Below are 19368 nucleotides of genomic sequence, written 5' to 3' on the forward strand. Positions count from 1 at the left end.
GATTCAGAGGAGCACTGAGTTTGATGCCTCTATTATGTCTCCCTCCATTTCTACCTTGTGTATGAGCGTGAATTCCCCTTGACCAGGGGGTGGGGAGGAATTTCAGCTTTCTCCTGGAAGCCTCTGTATCTGGGAAGATGCGGGAGGCACGTGCCTTGTCCTTTCAGAGAGGACAGGCCTCCAGGAGCCTTCTGGTTTTAGATAACTTCTCTGATCCTATTGCTGTAAATAAGTTTGGGTCTTTGTTCATGTGTGTCTGGGTCTGTAGGGCTAGTGCTGTAGGGAGTGCTGTTAGGGCTGTACATGCTTAAATTCCCTCCTCACACCTGTAAATTCAGGTGGGAAGACCCCAGTCATCCAGATAGATAGGTGTTATTTTGGGAGAGTTTAAGGTCAGAATTTTCAGTACCTTTGGGGGGTTTGGTGAATGGGAATTGGACTTCCCAGCCTTGGGGGCAGCTTTAAAAATCTCAGAATAAATGTAGTTGAAATCTAAGAAAGCCCAATCCTCTGGCAGCAGCAACACAAGCGGAGCCCTCTGTGCCTCTTGCGCCGAGGAATTCCAGCTTGTAGCACCCGGCTGAGGCAGCGGCTGCTCCCACGGCACAGGGCCCAGCCGCAAACCCCCGTGTGAAGCTGGGCAAGGGCGGTTATGGCAGTTCTACCTGTTACAAATGTGCTGTTTGGTAACCTACTTGGGCAGCTGTTTTTTATGCTATTGCTATAAAGATATGCTGTAGCATTCATGCATAATTGGGAGCCCTTCTATTAATAATACATGGGAAGCTCATCTTGCTAATATCACCTTCATCTGAGCATTCCTACTAAATATTTTGATAGATGAAATGGGTAGAAAGTGTATTTAAATACTGTTTGTACTGCAGCTAGGGTACAAAAGGGACAGTGCATCTTTAATTAGACAGGTACATCTGCTTAATTAATTTAGCTGTAAAGCCCTTTTTCCTCTTCATTCTTTCATCTATATGCGGACGCTATATTAGTTCCGCTCTGCTGGTTCCATAGAAACTGAGAAAAAGAGCTCGTCTCATTGAGATGCGCTTGGCATGTCTGGGTACGGAGTCTCAGGTCAATGGTCAACCCCCGAGGGTTTGCAGCAGGCCTGAAGTGCAGAACGTAAGGGTTAGCAGAACATGCTAATACTCATGTAGAACTCTCCCTCAGAAACAACTAAAACAATTGACATTCATTTAATTACTGTAAACGAAACAGCCCCTGCATCACTTTGCATAGTAAAGCCTGTTAATACCAAAAAGGTTCAGTGCGTGGAAGGAGGAATTAGGCTTTTATAATTGGAACGCAACACTTGAAAACCAATTTGGTAACTACGCTTGATTTTATTAGCATCTTATTCTGGCAAAACAAATGTTGAGCAATGAGAAAAACAAGGTAAAGAGGAGGTGGTAAGAACGCAGCAGGGACCAGACGTTACTTATGGTGCAGCTCGCCCAGTTCTGAAATGGACATCTTTTACCGCTCCGCTTTCCAAAGACCCTTTGCAGCGAGGGCTGCTTGGAGCTCGTGCTACACCCTCCGTGTTATGCTGTTAATTACGTAGTCCAGCAACAAGATGAGCACGGCCAACTGTTCCGCAAACTTTTGTGTCCACCTGCTCCAAACGACCGATCCTTCGGCGTGCTATGGTGGAAGGGTGCTTGACCGCCCCCAGGCAGGAGGCCCGACCCTCCAGCACCGTCTCTGCAGGGACCCCCCCGCCCCAGCTTGTGGAAGATTTCCCCTGCTCCCTCCTTTGGTTTCTCACCTTTCCCATAAGGCTTGGGTGCTGCTCAGGTGATGATGCCAGCACAAAAACCTTAAACGTAGCTGGTTTTGCCACCATCTGTTCACAAGGTGCTGTGGGGCTGCGATGGAGGAAGGGCCAGTACGGCGTTCGGACAGGTCCTTAAGCTGTGGTTGAGAGCAAAGCCAGCCTTGGCAGGTACCTGTGCCTCAGTTCTGCTTCCCAGAGGGCAGCCGGAGCCCAGCTGATCTTAAGTAAAAGTGAACCATGGTTTCGCCCCTGTAACTGCCCACCTGTGTCACAGCTGCCAAAACTGACCCTGAAACGTGACCCTTGCCTTGTCATACGTGCTTCGTACAGAAAATTGCCTACTCTCCTGTGTTATTCTGCTCTTTCTGCAACAAGAACTGTGTGATTCTACAGAAGAAAAGGTGATGTCAGGCCCCTTTCATCAAAGAAAGTTGGCTCTTCAGTAGACTTGTTTCCCGGAGCTGGAGTGCTGCCATGTGGCGGCTCGGGAGGCCAGGGAGAAGAGGGGTTGAAGCAGTGCTGGTGAGGAGAGAGGAATGGCTGTGGGGCTGAAGGGCACAGTCAGACCCCAGGTCCCCTCCCAGGCTTTACTGCTGGTGCTCTGCAACAGCGGCCACAGTGAGACTTATTAAGCCTTTGTTTTTTTCTTATTTTTAAGTGTGAAGTCTTATGCTGAAGGACTGAGCGCTTAACTACACTGCTCTTTCCTGCCAGTCTCAGCTCTTGGCACCCCACATTTCTCCCAGGAATTCGGTCCCTTAAAATACAGACATTACAAACAAGTACTTTATTTATTTATTTAGAATAAAAAAGGAGCAGGATTACAATGCTACTGTCCCAGTATACAAAACATTCATCCAGGTTTGCTTCACGTTTACAAAATGTGCCATATACACAGCAGCGATATTCACAGCAACTTTGTCAGACCCTTCCATGAACTAAGTCTCAAAGGAAAAATCCGGAAACTTAAGATGAAAACTCCACTTTGCTTTTTGTTCAGCCTGGTGGCCGCAAGGTCGGCCAGCTACAACACTCACACCCCAGAACGGAATTGAAGCAGCATGAAGAGGTCAACTAGATTAGCAGAGCAATTAAATTAAACTCTCCTCTGAACAGTTCCATTTGGATGGCTCTTGGGTTTTCCCTTTTCAGGGCTGGCCTCCTAGCTTTGTGTTAAATAAGAATGCCGCCGGGCTGGCACAGCCCTGCAACTCCTGCTGTAGGCTCTCAGCAGTGCCCGAGACCTCCTGTGATGAAGGTGCTCCAAACATTCACATCCAGGTTGATTTGGTTGATTGGGACAGCACAGGGAATTACTCCGCTTTCCGCCCCAAACTGTAGTACAGTTAATGCTAATAAGTGCCCCGTGTACTGGCTGCACTGCAGCAACCAAAACTATCATCCACAGGCAGCGGTGACACTCCTGAGGTCGCCACCCCGACCATGACAGAGCAGCGGGAGTTCCAGGTCTTCCGAGTGAAAAGTGCTAAAAACTGAGTTGGCATTAAAAAACAGTGACAGAAATAAGAATAGTCCAACTGACACGAAGGGTCTGGGAACGCCTCTAGCGTAAAGTATGAGCTGGAACTGAGTACAGCCAAAGGTTAGCACAAATTTAAGTGAGAGTACACATACGAGGCCCTCCTCCGTTAGAAGTGAAACCTAAAGCCCTGTGGGCGTTCCTGTGCACGCATACTGACCTCTGCAAGTTGGGAAAAACTATCCTGGATGGAGACTTCCAAGGGAAGGCTCGACTCCATCTTAAGGTTCCTGCACCTTCGACAGGTAGGACGGGACTCCAGATGAACACAGCCATGCTCCAGTTGTCCTTGTTTACCCGCACAGAGGGGGAAAAAGCAGCTTTCCAACCTGCTATTCATGGACATTTGTACCGGTTCTGGCTAAAGAATAAACCCTACCCGCTTCGATGTCAGCCTGGAGTATGACCAGCGTAATTTGTGTGCTTACAGGCCTGATACAGAAAGCTTCAAAAGGCAATACGAGCGCGGGATGAGAACAGACAGACTGTTGGTAACTACTCTGAGCATCTCACCTTTTTTACTGAGAACCCATAAACACCTTCTTCCAGTTAATTTAGATGCTTACTATAAATCCGAATTTTGCCATGACGACCAAAATGTTGAGGCTAAGGCTGCTATTGCCCTTACTTCCAGCTGCAAAAATATAAACTAGTGCTCTGCAGTAACAGATTTTGAGGTTTATTATATTGTTAAGTATTGGACTGCTACTAACTACGTACTTATAAGGTGACTGCCAGAAAGAATTCAATAAACAGCATGAAATCGGTTGTAAAATGCCAACAAGCACTTTATCTTGACTGCCAGTAGGAAGCAGGCACGTGGTGGTCTCTCACTGACATACCGAGCTCCGCTCCGGCAGAAAGGCAGACGAGAGGGAACGAAGAAGCACCTTCCTCTTCCTGCAGCCCCTGAAGACAATCTGCTGGCAGCACGTCTAACTGGCCTCGCACATCTGTCTCGCGCGCAAAGTTTAGATGTTGTCAAAAGAGCAACAGCTTCAGGGGTTAACCCCGACCTGCTCCGCGGTGAGGGCCCGGAGGAGCGGGGACGGGCTCTCTGCCCCATTCTCTCCCCGAGGCCGTACCTGTAGGTGGCAACTGAGACTCCAGCAGTTCCGCCTGCAAGGCCACCCAGTTTGTGAAACAGTGGACGAGTAATAAAGGAAGGAAGGGCTCAGTATCTGAGAAATTAAACTTGTACAAACAAGTCTCCTGTAAATGTTAGTTTAGGGCATAACAGCACAAGTGTGATTTGTTAGCCTTTAACTAGGCCTATAAATGTTTACATTCAGTTTTTTTATGTCAAGACACCCTTAATGAGGATAGAATAAATGGTGTTACGCTGCCCATGCTCACTGGTGATACATTAGCAAGTGGAAAAGCTGGTAAGTTTAAGAAAATCAAGGACATATTTATTACCTTATACAATTAGCAACTGCAATATTTCCTCCCTAGGAATATACAATAGGGTTTATAGGATGCGGAAACGTACAGAAGAGAAGGATGACTGAATAATGAAGTCCCCAACCCAGAGCTGAATTAAGGTAAAAGGAAGCAATGAGTTCCACTGGCACCAATTCTAGAGCAGAAGGGGTAGTTTGGAGACCCAAGATAGAGTCCTCGTGACCCCAGACTTTCACCCTAGTTCAAACGATGGCATCTAGCCCCGAGGCACCACAAAGCTGTACAGTCCAGAGCCGCGCTGCCCAACCATCGAACCTGGGCTAGCCTGGGCTACTTCATCCCAGTGGAGGAGGGATAAACTCTTGTTATCAGCATGAGTAGCAAAGCTTAAATGCTGTCAGAAGCTACTTATCAAGGACAATGGCACATTAGCTCCAGACACAGAACGCAGCATCCCTGGCTATTAATTCTCAGGTGCAACAGCAAATACCACAATTAACCCTTAGTCTCTCTGCTGGAACATTATTCTTCCTCTGGAGATGAGGCACCGGGAACAGCCATGGCGTTACCACCAGATGGCAAAGCAGTTGTGGACAGCCTTAAACTACTCACTTGGTTTGAAGTATCTCACCAAACTTAGGGCAAAAACTTAGCGAGATAAACACTGATTTTGTGATATTTATTCTGTGAATACTTCACTTTATGTCTCAAAACTGACTGGGCCTTCATACTGGATAGCTTGGCTATGCGTTAGTTTGAGAAGGCAACTCAGTGGCAAAGTAGCACAAGGATCTGGCAGCAGGTGCTCGTACCTTCCTCACCCGCTCGCCTTCCCCATGTGGGATGAAAGCAAGGGGTTTGATTATGCAATGTGAGGGCCAAAGCATCAAGGTGCTGCTGCAGCCCTGCAGGTTGTTACAGCACTCCAACAGGAACGGGACTAACCTCCATGCTCCTGGAACTGCAAGTCATGAGTCCAAGATAGACAAAAGGTTTCCGGATGGAAGTCTCAGCTGGTAGCTGGGCAGAAAAACCCAGTAAGATCAGCATCAGAGGTTAAACGTTACTGGTCTGAGGTGTGCTATACCAGTCAAACCTATGCTAGTTAAAAATACACTTAGGGACTAGTGATGGTTTTTTTTTTTAAAAAAAGTGAAATCATAATACCTCTTTACCTGTTGTGAATGGGTCAGGGTGAGGAGTGAAAGCTTTGTGCTAAAGGATCTCCACTGGCATGCAGACAGATCCGCCATCATTGGCTTTAACCTTCCATTCTCCCAGCAGGCATAAATCAGGTTAAATAAACTGGCAATGGTATACTGAGTATCTACTGCCTTGAAAGACAAGGAAAATAAACATTAATGCTGCAACATTAATGCTAGGTGTATCAGAGCTTCTACGTCTCTAAAGCATTAAAACTCACTCCAGGGAAATTCAAGAGAACTGCAGAAGTAATGACCAGGAACTAACCTAATGCTATCACGCTAAACCTTTTGGTCAGCCAGACTCAAGCATTTCAAGCATTTCAGCAGATCTGGGTATTATGGTTTCTACCCCAACGTCAAGGAAATGGTCTTTGTGCTTTTTATTTCTTTTTTTTTTAAAGCACTTTCACATGGTTCTGGAGAGCTCTCTCACCTTTCTATAGTCGGGTGAATTGCTGAATCTGAACACTTATGGATGAGCTGGTCAGGGCTGCCTGCACAGGACTTGCAGCTTCCACTTAAAATGTTTTCTCTACCACTGTGTCCAAACCTGCTGTTCAGCATTGAGGTTCCGTTCCCCCCAAACCCCATCAGCACTGGGAAGGAGAAGATAAATGCTGCCCCAGGTACAATACCTGGCCTCAAACTACGCACGTGTTGGGTATCAACATTACTCTTGGTTTTACTAGATGCTATCACGATCTACATTTTCCTTCTTTGCAGACAGACTGAAGTAATTTCAATTTTTCAATGCACAGCAATAAAAAACTAAACATTTCTTTAATACAGTTATGGTATCACTTCCAAGGATATTTACAAACAAGGCTAATTGTTTTACAGATGAATGTGCTTCTGCTGTTCTAGTCTACTATGTTAATATTACTCTCAGTCAAAGCACTATCATGCTTAGTGCCTGAAACACTGAACAGGAAGGATAGCTGACTTGTTTTAAGGTTAGCTGAAAAAAAGTTTGCGCCTACTGAGGGTGAAGGAATGTTAAGAAAATATGCATAGTCATTAAATCAAGGGAACTTAAGCACCAGTCCAGACATGTGGTGTTGGAGGCTGATACTGCCAGGGCAATTCCTTGATTTCTCACATCGCTATAGAGGGCTTCGTGCCCGGTTAGAAGTGTTGTGAATCACAGAGAGGGCAACACAGCTGAGTGTCCAGATCGGTACTAGGAAAAATGTACATACATAAACTTTGGATTATTTGACAACATGGATTTAAGTTAACAAGACAAACAGTACCAAATAACCAGACACATTTTGGAGGTATTATTCCTCTAACACTGCATAGGAAGTTGAAAAAGATTCTCCTGCTCTCCACAGGAACCAGATGCCAAAGAGAAAGATGGGGATTTTTTTCTGCTAGGACAGTTAGAAGGCAGAGTAATTTTCTGGGCTCAGCCATGCTACATCATTAGCATATTTATGATTTATGAATCTCTTGATGAGAAAGTCAGGGTTATAAAGAACAACATCACCAGACTCTATGACCACCTGCAGAAACTTTAACATCTTAGCGATAGTGGTGTTGGGGTTTGGGGTGGGGGTCTTTTTTTGGGGTGTTTTTTGTGTTTTTTTTTTTTTTTTTTAACTGTGTTGTTATGAAAAGAGAAACTGTCAGCTGGGAGTCATTATTTGTGTGTCAAAGTTCTGTAAAACTCAACTGATGTATGAGAGAGGCTCTCAATTCAATTGAAAATAAGGATATTTGGTAATAGTTTTGGTAACTGAGTTACACTGGAAAAGATTACTCCTGTCAGTAGAGGGTTGAGTGAAACACAAGGCATTTACGTTGGCAAAAGCTACGAAGTAGTCAGAACTTAGTTCAGAAAAAGAAAATGGGGCAAGAGCCTTGGACCAATGGAAATTTTATATATATATATATATTAGTGCTTAATCTAATTGCTATTAGTTTAATAATTATTACATTTAAAAATTATTCTTACTGATCCATATTTGACCCAAACAGCCAATATTACCCTTCTGACTCCAATGCCGTTATAACAGTTAAGAGGCAGTTATTCTTCTAGACTTTAAGTGAAACTAACATAGTGGCCAATTTCTTTCATATGGCTGTAACTGGCATATGTTTCACTCTGCAAGAAATTAGAACCACAAATTATTTTGATAGTTCAATATTCTGCAGTAAGTGCCGGTGCTTGTTAAAAAGCAAACGAGAGCACTACAAGCTGAAGCCTTCTCTACCCACCAAGACCATTCAAGAGGCAGCTCCGCTGTTCCCGTCCTAGCTTTTGGGAAATGGCACAGTTGTCGGGCAGAAAGGACAGTTCACACCGCGTGCTGACGACTGGAGTTCCTTTTCAGTAAAAGGAAGCGTGTCCAACTGCTGATGCTCCAATGGGGTGCATTTCCAAACCGCTTTTTAAACTCGCTCTTCCAGATGTACTCCTGTTTCTGGAGCGTGGAACAGGCTCTGGATTTAAGGAGTTTCTAGAACCTCTGATGTTCTATTTACAGGGTCACAGACAATGTCTTCCCCCTCCAGTAAAGTCTGTACTCCTGTCCTCTGTATCCTTCGAGCTTATGCAGCAGAGAAAATACTTTCAATCTTTACATAGCTTTTCCCTAAAACACAGGAGAATCACAGAACGTGCAAGGTCCTTGCAATAACCTCTTGATCCACTCAGGATCTGCAAATAAGAAAACAAGTTGTTTAGAGCCAGAGGTAGAGATTAGCACAGGAACAACACCCAAGGTGGACAAACTAAATAGTAATCCTGAAACAGTTCATATTTATTCACCATGCAGGATTAACTGAGAATTCAGAATAATTCAACTCCATTAACATCTTGACGTTTTAAGTAATGCCAGTTTAAATCCCACTTCAGCAGGGGACAAAATTAAGGTGAAACAGTCCATGCTATATCATTACATACTCATCTAAATAGCTCTATAGGAAAAAAATGTAAAAGATCACCATGCCACAAATGTAGTGTTCTCATTTTTTTAGCTGAAATTAGATCCTTTACATAATGCAGTCCTTGGTTCCTGTTTCTTTGTCCCTCTCCAATGTAAGGAAATGAAGCTTTCAGCTTCTCTATACAGAGGTTTCATTCTGTAGTTGATCCCTAGTGCTGACTAGAAAACCCACATATAATGGGGAGAGGGAAAGAAGTATCACCTACACTTTAAGACAAACTGTTAGAGTACTTTGCGCCTTTTTTTTTTTTTTTTAATGTACCAGTTGGGAAGAAAACAATTTTCTTGCACAGCTTGTCCTTCCTCAAACACTGAAAACGCAAAGGTTGACTGGCCCCCACAGCCTGCCATTACTGTCTCTGAATGATGGACTTAAGGAAGGTTTGGGACCTAAGCCAGCAAGCTGCCAACTATTTCTTAACCTGTGCTGGATCAATACAACTTGCACTGAAATACAATGTCAGAGACCCTCAGCTCTTGCAGAACTGGATGCTAATGTATTCAGCTTGAATATAAACTAACTGTTGTAGCACTCCAGCACAGATCATATGTTTACCCAGCTCTCGTTAAAATGTAGTATTTATAAATTAATTTCTGCAGTCACTATTCTGTAATCAACATATGCCACTAATGGATGACAACAGGACACCGTGAAATGCAGCGTACTGGTACTTCACATGGTAACTGCCTAAAAGAGAAAAAGTTAGTGAAACAAATTCAAGGCATTTTTTGCAGATAAAACTTAAGAATAAGTAATCCTGCCCCTTTTGGCCAGAGGAACAGTTTACCTTCTGGGCTTGGATGCCGTGCAATGCTGTCGTGAAGCAAACACCTCCTGTATACCAAACTCTGACAGGACTGGTAGGTTAGAAAGCACCTGTGGAAGGACAAGTAGTTTTATCAAGAGGCTCAGGGTTTTACTGTTTCGTGACCTGCCCCTGTGCCCTGACTGGAGGCTGGGTTCTGTTCCCAACAGACCTTGCTTTCTCAGAGTAAGGGCAGTAATAAGCCACATCAAACACAAAAATTAGTAATTTATTAATTCAGGTAAATGAAACCTCACAGGTGTACCCAGTTACATATGGTCACAAGAATGAGAGGCCAAAAATCAATATACCATCAAAAAATGTTTCATCATTGGCCAAAAAAAATCAGCATAGAGTAGAAGAGGAGAAAAGCTTGGGGGTTACTGCCCGGGGGAAGAACCACGGTGTCTTCAAGGCAATGACTATTTAGCCAAACTAGCACGTAATATCTGTTAGGCAAAGGATTTCCTTTGTGACAGACTACTGACTTGGCAGCTCTCCAGGGTCAATCACCATGTACCCGGTACATCGATTTTGGAAGATTTCCTTTTCTAGATGTTGCAGAACTTGTCTGACTTCTCAGTTGGCTGTTTCCAATGATTTTTCTGTTAAACTACTTTGTTTTCAAATGATGAAGTAGCTAGAACAAACCCTCCTTCAGGTGCTGTTCCAAAGGATGACTTGTGCTTGGTTTTCCCTCGCCTATTTTGTCCCTGTCCCCATCCTCCCCCTGCTTGAAGAGAAAAAGCTAAGACCATCAAAAGCATTTTATTTTAAAAACAGTGCACTGATTAAGAGAACCACATCCAATCTAGAGTGCCTTCTCTCTCTCATGGAAGAGGACAGATAGCAGCCAGCAAAAATTGCTATTAACTGCAGCACGGATAACATGCTTCATGACTTTTTACTCCAACACTAAGAAGTGTTTTAGGTTAGCTATTTAAGCATGTTTAAATTATCCAGAAGAGGGCAAAAGTCTTTAAGAACCAATTACCTGAGCCAAATATGTCCATTGGAGCAGACTGCCTGTTTGCGATCAGTGAATGGCAGGATCTCTTTACACAAGCTGCAGTGCTCTGGAAAAGTCTGTTTGTTCATTTTCTTTAAGATATGCCCAATCAGCACCTGGGAATACACAGCAGTCAGCATTGTTTACAGCAAGACAGCTGCCTACTGAAAGGTGGAAACGTCTCTCAGGATATTGTGATTTCACAATATGATATGGGATGCAAAGATCTATGCTTTTTACTAAATTCAAAGAAATAAAAGCATAAGAAATATAATACACTGATAAGTATTAATTTATTCTCATTTTATTGTCATCTCCTGAAGATTTCTGTCCCCCAGTAAAGGGATACAGAACGTAAGCCCAATAGCGTTATGTTAAGCTACTTCCAAATTTTAAAAGTACTGAAGAAATTGGTGTCATACCACTTTAGAGGATGCCACCGGCCATTATAGCAATGCTTTCATGTTCTCATGCCTATCACAATAGATGTGCTAAAAAGAATATTCCTGCTCAGAAATTACCTGGATGCATGTCTTCAGCAGTCATCTTAAAGTATACGTCATGTTTATAGTAGAACATTTATGTGATCAAATTTGTCTTTGACATTTCAATAGATATAAACCACAGCCCAAGGACCTTTAAAACCTGACAGCAAACTGAATAGATAAAATAGAATTTGGAAGTCAGCTTTTAATCACTACAAAAAGAAGAATCTTGTTTATGAGATAAGAAAAGCAACCTCTCCAACCTGCAATTCATAGTAATTAGATGCTAGAAAGACAACAGCCGTTCTGCCAGAATACTTTCCTAGTGAATTACTGACGGCCACGCTGCATGGCCGGCTTGCTTGTAAGTCCAGCAGAGAGACCACCACACTACATCAGTAATAGAAACGTGCTTCCTTCCTCTGTCCTTCTGGATGCAACGTAAAGGTTGATTTTTAGACTTCAAGTGATTTAAGGACTTTGGTACTGAAAAGACCAGTTCTCTGCTCATACAAAGAGGCACAGAGACGTCTGAGACATTCTTGTCAAGTCTTAAGAGCTGGAGGCTGATGGCAGAGTGTTCCCACTGAAGCTTCCTTTGTCTGACGTCTATATTCAGAAAACTTCATTGCCCAGTGTAAGGTTCACTGATCACTTGCTTCCTGACACAAACACTTACTCTACACGTTGAAATAGTTGGGATACTGTCCTTGCAGTTATGTTTTTATTTTGGTAGGGGGTATTGCAAGTTTGGGAAGAGTTCCTGTCGTGGCCAGGCGTTCAGTTATGCTTATCTCTTGTAGTTCAATAAATGCAAGCATACCTGAAGGTTCAGGCCATGTATGCTATAACAAAGACATTCAGTCAGCTGGGTTAACTGAAAGTCCTGCATAAAGTTCTGAATCACTGGATTTAACTCATAAAACACAATCACTTTCTTAACCTCTGTAACTGACCTTTCCACTGAAGGCTCACAGCGCAGTGACGAGACCTGATGTACCACCTAAACAGTCACAGTACTTTTGTTCATAAATACTTCAAGAAGTGACACTGCAACTCTTAGAGTCAGAACTGCAGAAATCACTGACTAGAGGAAATACCTCCCAAGTTTAGTTTTGTAGAGATGACAGATTAAATAAGGTTAGCCATGAAAACAAACATCCCTCTCAATCAGTACATGTTCTACACCCACCAACAGCAGCAGAATAACTGTGGTCCTCTCCCTTGTTCTGCAAAAGCTCAGGCATGCTTATTCTTTATTGCACCTGATACAAATTTCAACATCTGCATTTCCATTCCCTCCTACTCCACAATTTCAAGGAAGGACAACCTAAGCTGTGTGCTCTATAGGAGCTGACTGGCAAGGATGACATGATTACAGTTCTCTTTCCCACCCCCAAAGTTTTATTTTCACTTAAGGATATGGAGGGGCGAGAAAGAAGTCACTCGTAACACCGAATCCCCAGAGCATAGAGGTGCACTTACGCGTGCTGTTCTGTCATCATAGCCATCATCGGACATTAAGAAGTCACAGACTCCTCTGGTGGGAATACTGGTGTTTTCTGTAATCCATGTGTGTAGATAAACTTCTCCCAACACCCGTTTCATGTGCTCTCGTGTCAAGTGCATTTCTACTGCCTCAATTTGTGCCTGTATTTCAAGAAGCTTTTCTTCCATTGGCTCGCGGCCTCCTATGTCACTTGACTGAGGAACAGAATCATCTGCAGTGTCATCTATGTCCATACCTTTGCCTGCGTTACATAGGCTCTGCTTGCTGCCTTGTTTAGAAGTTCCCTCCTCTTGGTCATCTTCAGTGCTGCCCATCCCAGGGGAATCCGATATCAAGATTTTTGCATCCTCGTGTGAAGGTCTCCACATGACCTCTGAGGGAGCCTTCTGCATTGACTGGTACAAAATCCTCAGGAGAAATAGCTTAAACCGCCAGAAGTACGTAGAACCGCAGCTCTCGATCTTTTTATCCAGTGCTTCCTGTAAGAATTGAGGAATATGCTTATCCTTCAAAATTTTCCAGCGCACAAGATCTGTCAAGTCCACTTGCCGGAAAAGGTTCTGAACAGAAGATTCCAAGAGCTGCGCAGCTGCCTCCTCAAAAGTCTTAAGGGTTACAAACTGAACTTGGTAGTTTTTGTTAACTGGGTGAAGACCGTTAGTCATGCCCTCTGTCGTAATAACTGCTAAGTACGCACCGCATGGGCTAACTGCTATTCCGTGAGTCCTGACAGAGCCAAACACTTCCGAGAGCTTAATCAGCTGGTGCTCAAACTTTAAAGCAACGTCTGTGAATATCGGAATCAGCTGCCTTACCTTTCCATCACTGGAGCATGTATACACCGTGCCGTTCTGTTTGTCTGCAGTCATAGACACGATTGGCAAAGAATGAAGCCCTGTCACGTGGGAATTATGGACATTCAGACCCGCTTTGGATATCAACAAGAGACACCAAAACACATAAGCTCCTCTGGCAGCCACCACTAAGCTACAACTACATTTCTGGTAGGGGTGGTAAAGAGGAATACATTTGATGCTATGCACTGGTAACTGGTCCATTTCTTGCCATAAGACTACGGGTTGTCTCAGCGTAAAGTACCCTTTGACTGCTTTTAGATTGACAGGAAGGATCTTAACCGGTCCAAAAGCACTCCCTACAATAAGTCCACTCATCTTTCGGTTGTTATGTTCATATTCCCACCAAGACAACACACTTGGGGAATTTATTCCGGACTCTATGGTATTGCAAGAAGTAATTGATTCCTTACCCAGAAATGGAAGCTGAAATTGCCAAACTGCAATGTTACCATTTTCAAAGAGTACTGCTAAGAGCACGCTACCGACATCCCGGCATTCGTTGTTGTGCTTAACCTGCTGAGTGGTGCAGATGCCCGACCACTCCATGCGCACCGGAGTCTGCATGCTGTGCCTTCGCTGAAATTCAGAGAAGTCTCCGAGCTCTCCCCTAGGAGTGTCAGCTTTAGAGAGCTTGTAACTGGCTTCATACAAACGCTCCCCGTAGATTTCTGTCAGGTCCACCAGCTGCACCCACTGCAGTCTGTTGAGGTTTGCGTGGATGGTCAGTCGATTGTCCATGGTTAAAGCGGCAAGCAGGCACCTTCCATTCGCGTCACAGCCCAGTGGCGACCAGCTGGAGTACTTGAATCCTCGCATAGGCGGCAATGACTTCCCCTCGGGATTGAACACTCGATCTAGCATAAAAGACTGACTAACCGTTGGATCCACTGAACTTGCAAACTTTTCCTTACATTCTGCTACCTCCTTTTTTGGACCAACCTAGACGAGAACAAAAAGAGCTTTTAAAACAATTGTAGAACTTTTTTTCAGAAAACTTTCCTGGCATTAATTCCCACTTGAAATAGAGCATCCTCTATCACAACCTATGCTACGCTAGTCCAATGGTTAATTAACCTCACTCTTAAAGACTTAAGCTTCATTGTTGGCCTCAATTTGTATAGTTTTTACTTCCAGCCACTGAATCTTTCTCTGCTGAGCCAAAGGGCCTGTTTTCATACTTCTGTTCTCAAGTGTGTACTTAAGGGTACTTGGCATAACATTCGAACTGTAAAGCACTTAATATTTCAACTCAAGTTATTCCATATTCTCGGCATTGTTTTGGGAAAAAAAACCAAAAAGATCTTTAATGACAGAATTATTATTTAATAATATATTCACCCAGGGTTGCTACCCCTCTGTGCCAAGGACTGTAAAAAGTCACATGCCCCCCTGAAGCCCAAAACAGTTCCTGCTGCAAAAACATTATAGCTGAGATAGCAAACACTCTCTGCAACTACCTGAAAGGAGGCTGTAGTGAGGTAAGTGTTGGTCTCTTCTCCCAAGTAACAAGTGACACGGTGAGAGGAAATGGCGTCAAGCTGCGTCAGGGGAGGTTTGGATTGCATATTAGGAACAATTTCTTTACTGAAAGAGTGGTCAGGCACTGGAACAGGCTGCCCTGAGAGGTGGGGGAGTCACCATCCCTGGAGGTCTACATGTTCAAAAAACATGTAGATGTGGCACTTGGGGACATGGTTTCGGAGGCCTGGGGGTATTGGGTTGATGGTTGGACTCGATGATCTTTGACATCTTTTCCAGCCTTAATGATTCTATGATTAAACTGAGAAAGACTTCCACTTAAAATTTTACTGAAATAACTGTCATCGAAGTACTAGAGCCCAAGTGATTCTTAAAAAAAACAGCTAAACTTTAGAATCACAGAATCCCAGGTTGGAAGGGACCTCAAGGATCATCTAGTCCAACCTTTCTAGGAAGAGCACAGCCTAGACAAGATGGCCCAGCACCCTGTCCAGACGACTCCTGAAGGTGTCCAACGTGGCTGAGTCAACCCCTTCCCTGGGGAGATTATTCCAATGGTGACTGTCCTCACTGTGAAAAATTTCCCTCTTGTGTCCAATCGGAATCTCCCCAAGAGCAACTTGTGTCCATTCCCCCTTGTCCCCTCCATGTAACTCCTTGTAAAAACTGAGCCTCCATCTTCTTTGTAGCTACCCCTTAAGTACTGGTACAGGATGATGAGATCCTCTCTAAGCCTCCTTTTCTCAAGGCTGAACAAACCCAGCTCTCCCAGCCTATCCTCGTATGGCAGCTTCCCAGTCCCTGGATCATCTTGGTGGCCCTTCTCTGGACCCCTTCCAGCCTGTCCACAACCTTTTTGTGTAGCAGGGTCCAGAACTGTACACAGTACTCCAGGTGTGGCCTGACAAGCACTGAGTAGAGCAGGATGATGACTTCTTTAGCTCTGCTGGCAATGCCCTTTTTGATGCAACCCAGCATCCTGTTGGCCTTCTTGGCCCCAGCAGCCACTGTTCACTCATGTTGAGCTTCCTGCCCACCAGGACCCCCAGGTCCCTTTCCACAGAGCTGCTCTCCAGCCAGGTGGATCCCAGGCTGTGCTGCACTCCCGGATTATGTTTTCCCAGGTACAAGACCTTACACTTGTCCTTGTTGAACTTCATAAGGTTCTTGTTAGCCCACTCTTCCAGCCTATCCAGATCTCCCTGCAGAGCAGCTCTCGCTTCTAGAGTGTCTACTTCCCCACTCAATTTGGTGTCATGTGCAAACTTTGTCAGGCAACACTCGATCCCGTTATCCAGATCACTTATAAACATGCTAAATAACAGTGGGCCCAAAATTGATCCCTAAATCAGAATCCCTAAAATCCACCTGATACACAAATGCATCAGGCCTTAACATTACTGGACTATAGGCGTTGTTCCCCCTCCCCTTCCCCTCATGTTTTTAAAACAGACATCAAATACAGCTTTTGGGGCAGGAGCGGACGGCGGGAGGCGGCCCCGGACCCCTTCCCCGTCCGGGGGGAGGCGGGGGGCGGCGGCCCCGGGCCCACGGCTCACCTTGAGGAGGCAGGCGGCGGTGGGCGCGGGCACGGCCGTGCGGTGGATCACCATCTCCTGCCCGCCGCTGTGGACATCGCTGAGCTGCTCGAGGACGGCGATGCTGCGGGCCGTGCTCACCGACACCCGGTGATCCTCCGACCAGGCCAGCGGTTCCAGCCCGCTGACACCGTGCTGCAGCCTCACCGCCGGTTCCCGCCGCACTGCCGTCAGCCGGAACCCGGCGCTCGGCGCCGCCGCCGCCTCCTCGACGAGCGAGTCGAGCCCCAGCGGCGGCTCCTCCTCCCCCGCCGACAGCAAGGGACTACCGCTGAACTCCGCCGCCGCCGCCATCTTACCGCCGCCTCACCGGCCGCTCGGGCCGCAGCGCGCATGCGCCGACACCGCCCTCCGAAGCCCCCGGCCGCCCCGGTTGGGGCTGCCCCCGCCGCCGCCTGCGCCGCCCCGCCGCGCCCGGGGCTGCGGGTATCGCCGTGCCGAGCGCCCGCGGCGGGGCGGCGGCGGCTGGGGACTCCGGGAGAACGGCTGTTGCCGTGAAGGGGGTTCGCCTCGGCGCTCCGTTCGCCTCCCCTCCGTCCTCGTGGGCTGCGGCCCGGCCCGAGGGGCGGCCCCGGGGCCCTGCGGGAGGCGGTGGCGGGACACGGCCATGGCGGAGAGCGGGGAGCTGCTCCTCAACCTCAGCTCGGCGCCGCGGGGCCGCGGGCCCGGCGCCCCCGGCCGCCGGGTAGGTGGGGATGGGAGCCCGGACCCAGCCGGCCGCAGCCGCCCTGACGGAGCTGAGCGGCGGCCTGCGGCCGTGACTGGACGACGGTGGGGGGATCGGCTGGGGCTGGCCCGAGGTAGCCGGGGTGATCGGGGGGGGGGGGGTTGCGGGATGTGGTGTGTCAGCGCCTAAAAAGTTTATAAAATCGGTCCTTTGGCTGTCCCCCCGCCCCAAGACGGGGCTGAGCCCTGCACAGGGGTGGCTCGGCAGGGAAGCGGCCCCGGCCGGCTCGGGCAGGGGTTGGGGAGGGGGAAGGCTCGGCTGGGAGGGTGAGCGGGAGCTGGTGGGTACCAGATTCTCTAATCTCCGTAAAAGCGGGGTGCTGCGGGGTTGCTGTCCGCTTTCCTCACGTTGTCAGCGGGTTTGGACGTGGGGGCTGGCTGCTGGCGCCGTGGGTACCGCGCCGGCAGGCCTCTGCCTCGTGTAGGGCTGCCCTGAAGTGCTGCCGGGGAGGGGAAGCCTTGTGCTGTAGGGAAAGCATCTAATCGTGGGAGTGCTGTGAGCTGCAGGATTAGGTGGTTTGCTCTTATAAGTTTGGAGAAAGAAGAGCAAGAATGGTTTAAATAGAGGTTTTCTTTTTTAAAATTATTGTTACAATAATTCTGGGATGTTTTGATTCCTTATTATCAGCTTTTATTGTTAAAATATTCTTGAAAAGTGTGCGAGTGTTAAGTATTTGCCAGGATTTACCCCAAATATAATGGGCACTTTGAGGTAGGGCAGCACCACCATCTGTTTTCTGATAGTGAACATTAAAGGTAGGAGGTTTGTTGGTGGCTGGTTGCCAAAAATGTGAAGAAAAAGAAAAAGTAATAGAGCTTAAAAATCATGTTGGGAAAAATAACTTCATTGAAAAAGGGCGGGGGGGGGCACTGAAGAGCTTTGGGGACAAGAAGGGGTTGAATTTAATTTTCTTCTTCACTGTTCCTGGAGGGATAAGGGGAGAGCAAAAGTTTTTCTTGAGATGATTGGAGGATCAGTAAAATAAACTGATTGCTGCAGAACAAGAAATAAATTGCTCAGAAATGCTGAAAGTTGGAGTGAAGTACAGGCCATCCCTCCTGGCCACAGAAAGAAGGAAGCCTACAGGGATGGGTTTAATGTAATCATGAGATTTGCAGAGCTTTTGAGAGAGATTTTTAAAGCGTGTGCTGCTCAGTTACTGGAGTAGCTAGATGAAATCCTTTAGAGATGAGCACTACATATGACTTCAGATTCCTATTTGCATTTCAGAAGCATTCAGAGGTCTCAGGCATGGTGGTGAGTCTGTTAGAGTAGGAACTGTCTAGCAGCAAAATTCAAAGAGGTTTCTTTAGTCATAGGGTTGAGGATTCCAAAAATAAGGGATCTGTCTGTGGGCTGATGTTTGTGTTCAGCATGATACCATGTTGTTAATTCTCAGTCATTAAGGAATTCTTGCTCTCTGGTTTGTTTGTTAACATTAAAGCAGTCTAACACTCTGAAAAGAAAGCTCCAGCCACCGCATGGAAACCCACCTTTAAAACGTAAACGTAAGACATCAATAAACACCTTCAAGAAACGTGCTACAGAAGCTGACAACAGGGAAAAGGGAAGTTCATCACAAAAATCTCTTCCTAAGAAGCAGTTGACTGACAACCAAAATGAAAGCCAGAAAAGCAAACCTTTCATTAAGACATCCAGCCTGTTTAGAAACAACCCTGAAATCCCAGAAATTCACAGGTATTTTAGACAAATGTGAGGAAAAAACCCCTTTCAATGCCTTGAAATTCAGTGTCTTGAACTTTTCCCCTTACTTGGGCAAAGCAGTTGCTTGGTACATGTAGTTTCATTGCTGTTTGCATAGAATACCATTGTACAATTTTTAATGACACCATGTGCTTTGTTTTGTTTTGGTTTGTTTCCCCTAACTCAGAAAAGCAGTACAGCAGGTGCAAGAAAATGTATTCACTACGGATTCTTTTAGTCAGTTGGACCTCCATCCGCATCTGGTGAGTGGCAGGAAAGCTGTGTATCTTGAAACATGCCTTTT

The 19368-nt window shown here is 46.0% G+C and overlaps 2 protein-coding genes across 7 annotated transcripts in view; one reads left to right on the forward strand and one right to left on the reverse strand.

The window, feature by feature from the left end:
- Positions 1-2566: 2566 nt before the first annotated feature.
- GTF3C4 (general transcription factor IIIC subunit 4) lies at positions 2567-17047 on the reverse strand. Of its 4 annotated transcripts, XM_064468898.1 has the most exons (5): positions 16595-17047; positions 12675-14495; positions 10690-10820; positions 9678-9766; positions 2567-8600 (listed from the first exon to the last, which is right to left on the reverse strand). In XM_064468898.1, the coding sequence occupies exons 1-5, from the start codon at positions 16925-16927 to the stop codon at positions 8536-8538; spliced, it is 2439 nt and encodes an 812-aa protein (XP_064324968.1). In that variant the 5' UTR covers positions 16928-17047; the 3' UTR covers positions 2567-8535. The 4 variants fall into 4 exon arrangements, 3 of the variants coding, with proteins under 3 accessions (XP_064324968.1, XP_064324969.1, XP_064324970.1); XM_064468899.1 differs by lacking the exon at positions 10690-10820; XR_010375667.1 differs by lacking the exon at positions 2567-8600 and having other exon boundaries at positions 12935-14495.
- Positions 17048-17182: 135 nt separating this feature from the next.
- Positions 17183-19368, forward strand: part of DDX31 (DEAD-box helicase 31) — a 50078-nt gene continuing 47892 nt past the window's right edge. For 2 of the 3 annotated variants that reach the window (XM_064468903.1, XM_064468904.1), the window contains exons 1-3: positions 17183-17318; positions 18805-19058; positions 19252-19327. In XM_064468903.1, coding sequence (XP_064324973.1) covers positions 17241-17318; positions 18805-19058; positions 19252-19327 — 408 coding nt within the window. In that variant the 5' untranslated portion in view covers positions 17183-17240. The remainder of the gene's footprint in view (positions 17319-18804; positions 19059-19251; positions 19328-19368) is intronic. The other variant, XM_064468902.1, reaches the window with a different exon arrangement.

This window comes from Phalacrocorax carbo, chromosome 18 (genome assembly GCF_963921805.1).
Source record: "Phalacrocorax carbo chromosome 18, bPhaCar2.1, whole genome shotgun sequence".
Lineage (NCBI taxonomy): Eukaryota > Metazoa > Chordata > Aves > Suliformes > Phalacrocoracidae > Phalacrocorax > Phalacrocorax carbo.